The sequence below is a fragment of the Branchiostoma belcheri genome, unplaced genomic scaffold (genome assembly GCF_001625305.1).
Source record: "Branchiostoma belcheri isolate BF01 breed outbred unplaced genomic scaffold, Haploidv18h27 scaffold13, whole genome shotgun sequence".
Lineage (NCBI taxonomy): Eukaryota > Metazoa > Chordata > Leptocardii > Amphioxiformes > Branchiostomatidae > Branchiostoma > Branchiostoma belcheri.
The window spans coordinates 1,548,155-1,555,055 of record NW_017802713.1 but is presented as its reverse complement, the minus strand read 5'-3'; the positions used below and the strand labels follow the sequence as shown (position 1 = coordinate 1,555,055).

Genomic DNA, 6,901 nt, shown 5'->3' with positions numbered 1-6,901 from the left:
GCTTGGAGATTAATAAGACAGGCCTGTGAAGTAAAAGAAGCTGGTGTTTAAAAAAAAAAAACACACCTTGTATGATGGTAGTGGTATGCCTCACCAGTGGGTTCGTCAGTTGAACGCCACCCGTCATGGGGAATTTCGGCCCTTAGTTCAATATTCCCTCGGGGTGGGGGGCCAGCAGTGCAAAAAGCACCACCACCCACTAGTGAGCTGTCGCCATCAGTCCTGACGATTGACTTTTAAAACATTGTTCCATTACTGGTGCAGCGTTCGAAGTTCGAAGCGGAGTCAGAGTTCGAAACACCTGACGGCTGGTGACTGTCATAGGTGAATGCTAACGGTCGCTTCGCTTCCGCCTTTCCTCAAGTAGGTACTTGTTCCAGATCCATGCAGATCCTGCCTCCGCTGCTTCTGCTGCTGCTCTTGTTGTTGATTTGATTTCTTTTCTGCTGAGACCCATCTTGTTTAGCCATTTGTGAAGAGATGCGGCAACAAACCCTCTGCATCCTAATTCGAAAGGGTAGCATGATGACCTCCAGCCTTTGTCCCTGCACACTGCCTCCAGTTCCGCATATCTTGTTAACTTCCGTTCATAAGCCTCCTCTATATTGCTCTCCCATGGCACTGAAAGTTCTCCAAACACCACCTCTCTAGAACTCTCCGACCAGATTACTATATCAGGGCGCAATAGCGTAAGAGCAATTTCCTGTGGGAAACCGCCTTCCCCATCCAGGTCGGCCTTTACTTTCCAGTCGTTTGCAGCTGAAAGGATGCTAGGTTTACGCTTGGAGCTGGTGTCTTTCCTCGGCTGGGAACCTTCCTTCAGAAATGGGGTGAAGTACTGATTACCGGCGGGTACCTCCTCGGCGTTGACACATTCAACTCTCCCCTTGATAGCGTCCACTATCACTCTCAGTACATTGTTGTGCCTCCACGTATATTTCCCACTAGAGAGTGCGGATGGACATGCGCTGAGGATATGTTGCAAGGTGCCCTTCTGCCCACATGCTGCACAACAGTCTGACCGCTCCTCATACCATTTACTCAGATTCGCTGGTGTCGGTAGAAGATCGTACGTGGAGCGCCACAGGAACGAGATGCGGAGAGGTTCCATCTGCCACAGGACATTAAGTGAAATGTTCCTTTGCTCAACACTCTCCCAGGTTGTCCACATTCCCTGCTTAGCCAGTCCGGCTGCTACAGCAACCCTCTTCTCTTCTTCCTGTTCTCTTACTTCCTGCACAACCATCTCTCTTCGCTCCTTCTCCGTTGCCGATGACCACCACTTGTGACGAATCAGCCCAAGTCCTTGACGGCCAGTCTGGGTCGCACCAACTACTTCCTTGTGCCTAAGCCTCGCCTCAGCTTCTTCTACCGCAGCACTTACTCTCCACTTTCTTCCAGACCTTAAATCAGGCTGAAAGTTTCTAATCACTGGGTCTTTGGAGTTACTTAAGGTCATGGAGGTTCTCACTTTGGCCACCTTAAACTCTTCCACAAGTGATCGCACTGGGATATTCAGCTTTGCCTTCCTACTGTGAATTGCAATGTTTGTGAGGCTGTTCGGCACTCCCAGCCATTTCTTTACATACGTATTGATGTTGCGTTCCATGGCTTCCACGTGGCTTAGAGCTACCTCATACACTGTTAAAGGCCACATGATCCTTGGCATGAGCCCATACTGTAGACACCAAAGCTTCAGTTTTCCAGGCAGACCACTGTTGTCTATTGCCTCTAACCCCTCTCGTATGAGCTTTGCTGTCTCTTGAACTCGCTTAGTGTCTTTGAGGTCCTCAGTGTACCACCGACCAAGGCTCTTGACAGGCTGCTCTTGGATGGTTGGGATCTGTTCCCCACTCAGGTTGAAATGGTAGTCAGCCAGCGTCCCTTGTTTTAGGACCAGACTCCTGGATTTCTTGGTTTTGAACTTCATTCTAGCCCAAACCATCAGTTCATCCAGTCTGTCCAAGATTCTCTGAGACGCTGTGGTATTTGGGTTTAGGAGTGTCAGATCGTCCATAAATGCTCTGATCGATGGCAGTTCTTCCGAACCCTCGAGGTGTAGTATACTTCATATCACGTTCTACTCGAGCTATTTAATCTGTCGTTCTATAGAATTTCGGATTTTACAATAGACATTTTATTAATTGATTTAAATGGTGGACAGGCTTCTTGTGTGAAATCGATTTATGTTGACAAATAACTGTCAGGAAAAATCCAGGAGCGATGGAGATGGTCACCGTTACTAGGATTGGTATTACTGGGAAAGAAACAGAAGGAAATGCAGCACTTGATTGTAAAAGAAATTAGGCTAGCGGACAAATTTTCATGAGCTCTCATACGCGCGCACACGTACAAACGAACACACATACGAACTGCGAGAACATGAGAAACACGCACACACGTACATGAACGCAAGGGCACGCACACGAACGCACACACACACCGTCACACATACAAGCACACACACACACACACACACACACACACACACACACACACACACACACACATACACACACACACACACACAAACCCATATCTTACGATGTCTGTCCCTATTATGTTGCCCCTATGTGTGCCCATATTAACCCCTTAATACAATGACAACAATGCTGTATGGAAAACCTCCATTATACCAGCTGGTCGTCATCGTAACAGCCAGCTGACGCTACAGTCAGGACTACAGTTCCGGGGATAAAGGTGAAAATAAACAACGCAATAATCTCTGTAAAGTTCAGGGGGATGCAGTTACCGTATGATATCAAGGAGGGTCTATTCAACAGAATAGAATAGAACCTCGTTGCATATTTATTATATAATTTCTGTACATTTGTGTCTTGGGTTTGGTTTTGGATCCTTTTTGTTCGTTTTATGGGGAGAAAAAAACTTGTCAGACGTATAACACAATTTCGTAACTCTTTTATCAGTATTTTAGGCATTTTGGATTTAAAATTATACTTATTCATAGCGTCCCCTCTTTTATCAAACGTCTGCTTGTGTTCTCTGCTCAACCTCATTGCGTTTTTTGTGTTTTTCCTATCTGCTGAATTGGCAGACGTCCCAACTGCCGTTCCTTTGATACTTTCTTTATCTTGTTGTTTCTATCTCGGCTTTCAGGAGGCGGGCGGTCCTTTCACTAGTTATGGCACGGCCGAACACGAGTCGACAGGGGGAAGAAAAGAAACGTTCCATTTGTGTCATGCGTTACCAATAGAATTAGCGGCCCTTCTGGCATCCGTGGTGAGAGGACAATAAAGTTGACGTAATCCTATAGAAGTTTAATGCACGACCACCCTGGTACACGCGGTCATTATGTATGGATGACAAACAATGTCCGTATGCTACCCGAGGTGTGGTCACATCCGTCCTGCTCTTCAAGCAGAGGTCGTGTGGCAGGCGTAGCGGTACTCTCCAAGCAGAGGTTTGGGTTTTGGGGGTATTTTTTAGCATGTTTTAGGCTTTTTTTATCGGGGTTTCTATTTTGCACTTGTTTGGTGGGAAAAAAATTCAGTGCAAAAGAGAAACCCCAATAAAAAAGCCTAAAAACACGCTAAAAATACCCCCAAAACCCAAACCTCTGCTTGGGGAGTAGCGTAGCGGCAGAGTGCTCGAATCGGAACTAAGAGGTCCCGGGTTCGAGTCCTGACATGCCACCGATCTTATGCCCTTGGGAAACACACTTTCCTCACTTCACTCAACTGAAAATGAATACTGTCCTGTCCTGTATTTAGTCCTCTGCATACTTTCCCCCATTTCACTCAGGTGAAAATGAGTATTGTATTGTCCCCTGTGTTGGTGGTAACGTTGAGTGTGCCGTCACCACGTCTTGTGATGATTACATACATGTTGGAATAAAAAATTAAAAAAAAAAGCAGAGGTCTCTCTTTCAGCCTCTGCTTGGACGAAAATGATTTCATCTCTAATTGTTTATTTTCTGACGATATCAGAAAACAATTACTAACCATCGTGCTCCCTTACTTTCCCACTATTCCCAAACACGACAATTTTACTACATAATGTCGCTTTAAAGTGATCCTTGTACCACGCACTATCCTAGCTTACAAGCCTCCTTCATACCACTCTATATCATTAGTGTGAGCGGGGCGATCAAATGGTTATCATGCAATTCACTGGACATGGTAAATGTCGCCAAAAACTCTTATAAAACTGTTTTGCTTTGAGAAACTTAATACGTGCTTTCAAGAGCCAAGCTCCTTTGATACAAGAGCTTCTGAATCGATAAACCATTTATCATTCTTTCATTTTATCACCAGAATTTTCGCACTAGTACTGTTGAATCCTTTTTATAACGGTACCTTTGTAGACCACACTTATGCACAATGCATTCTTACAGACAATAAATCATTTCATTCATGCGTTCAATCGTATAAGGTCTACATATGCTGCTGCCTGTTTAACTGTGTGGCCGGGCCCGTCCATACATAAAAAGCGCTCAGTAAAATAGCTAACGTTTTCCATTAGTGATACTTTCGGATTTTCTTTTATCGCCAAAATGACGTTACTTGATTTTTGTTGCCTACACTTTCCTCCAACGGTACTACGTAGAGAGGAAATTGCGAGATTGAGATCCGAGACAAGTGCATCTTTAGTATAGTGTCCTATCTTGCCATCATGCCTAATGCCAAGTTACTGGGTGATCACAAATACTGAGTACTGAGTAGGTTTGAATCCACCATACGGCATAGTAAACGAAACATTATGGAATTTTGTATCCCTTAGGAAATCCCACGTTAAGAAGGCATCTGCCCGGATTCGCCACCCTCTACCACCACGAGAAGTGTACACATAGGTACGGGCAGATATCGGCCGAGTGAACTTAGTAGAAATTGGTCAGATAAAAAGGATAACTTGCTGGAGGAGTTTTACCCATCCAGGGAAGGTCCAGTTGTTCCCCACAGGACCCTCATATGTGACCGATTTCTACTATTTATCCTCAGTAGAGTCTGGAGAACTGATACTAGAAGTACCACGTTTAACTATAACTTCTAGTAAAGATCCTTCGTTGTGTTGTATATTCACTATACACTAGACTATCAGATTCTATTCCAGCATTTACCACAATAAACTCGAAATCAAATCATATTTAAGGTTTTTATAAAAATACATAATGACTTGTGAGAACCCCTACATGCTATACATAGGGATATATATTAAAGACTGTATGGATATTAGAAACTCCTCCAATGATTGTAAGAGTTCATACCTATCCCATACTAGCTTGCTACACAGTTTTACCAGTAGTCTACTACTAGTTACGTTATTAGAGGATTATGAAAATGTAGTCAATGTACTTTGTAGATGCCATACTCTGGACCCTGTGCAACTGTTGTGCAACAAAGTTATCAGTCTTACCACGACATCGTACGTATGTATATAATGTACCTAAAACAAGTAAAACACTGTCTTGTCTATACCATGAAGGCATCTGTGACCTTTAAACTGATATAGATCTATTTCCTCTACCCTGTGGCACTACTACTCGGTATGTCTCCCACAGAAGGGTGCCCTTGGCACGGACAAATAGTAGAAACTGGCCAAGAAACAGAGTTGGTAATTGAAAGGAGTCAGCCTAGGGGTACGTTAGGCCTTCACTGACCGCTTGACTCCTTTGACCTTTAAATTTACTTAGGATTTTTTACAACTTCAGCCAAAGCCAAAACGAGGGAGCAAAGAAATGGTTTTCACGTAGGGCCATGTTGATTTGATTATATGGATGACGTCCGCGCGCGCATGAATTTCGGCCGTTTCCAAAAAAAAAAGTTTTCAACCATACAGTAAATCGTACAAAACAGTTGCAAAATGAGCAATTATATACCGTAAGTTGCAAAAAGAATATTTAGATACGATACCAATGTCGTAGGATCCCAAATTTAAACAAAAAAGACGAAAAGATGTAAAGAAATGAATTTGAAGAGTAGATTATTCGCCAAACTATACTCTGTGTCATTTGTTCAACCTTCATGACCACGTAGATTTCATAATGAAAGCAACTTTTTTTTTCAAAATGTTTTTTATTCGCACGCTCGCATCAGTGTTCCCAGAGGATGTCATCCATATAATCAAATCAACATGGCCTATAGTCATACAATATCTTTTAACACCTGTGTCCCCTTTCCCTTCCAGACTGAAAGAAAATGCGGAATCTCTTAAAGGCGATACTCCCCTACGTCATCGCCTCACCAACTTAAGACATTCTTGGAACTGAGATCCTTGAAGAAGATGTTTTTCCTTGCTTGAGTCTGTCAACGTGGGCGAATAGTTGAGCCTTCAGCTAAGTCGACCCCCTGGACTTTCTGAAGCACAACGGCTCAGCGATAGCGCAGAGTCTGGTTCTTCCGGAGTCTTTGATCTTGTGAGGACGACAAACAGAGACCGGCTTACCGTTTAGAGATGTTTCAAAATGTTTTTCTTCGAATGTTTCTGGCGTTCTTACGGTCGGTGACCTGTGGGAGTGTTCAGTGTGGTCCGGTGGCTAGCAATCCTAGCCTCTACCAGGCTTCGGGAGGTGGCTGGAAAGAGTAGAAATAGGCCAAATAGAGAGATAGCATGCCAAGGGAGTTTGTCCGTTGAGAGAACAGTTCGCCGCCGACAAAATCTCTATACCAGTGGCCGATTTCTACTCTTTCCAGTCGCCTCCCGAAGCCTGGTAGAGGCTATAGCAATCCTGCATCTGGACGGCAGGGTCAAGTGTTCGAATCCCTGGCAATCCGTCGGTGGGCTTGATTCTACTTTGCATGCTGCCAGGGTGGAACCTAATCCTTGCAAGTAGACGTTTTCTTCGAATGTTTCGGTCGGTGACCTGTGGGAGTGTTCAGTGGCCCAGTGGCTAGCAATCCTGCATCTGGACGGCAGGGTCAAGTGTTCGAATCCCGGGCCAATC

General features: G+C 44.4%; 1 protein-coding gene across 1 annotated transcript; it reads right to left on the bottom strand.

Moving 5' to 3' along the window:
* Positions 1–331: 331 nt before the first annotated feature.
* Positions 332–1,930, bottom strand: LOC109463676. The gene has a single exon (XM_019760527.1). The coding sequence runs from the start codon at positions 1,928–1,930 to the stop codon at positions 332–334; it is 1,599 nt and encodes a 532-aa protein (XP_019616086.1).
* Positions 1,931–6,901: the final 4,971 nt, after the last annotated feature.

Bases quoted from the DNA above. Each gene is read 5' to 3' on its own strand.
- LOC109463676 (XM_019760527.1), bottom strand. From the start codon at position 1,930: ATGAAGTTCAAAACCAAGAAATCCAGGAGTCTGGTCCTAAAACAAGGG.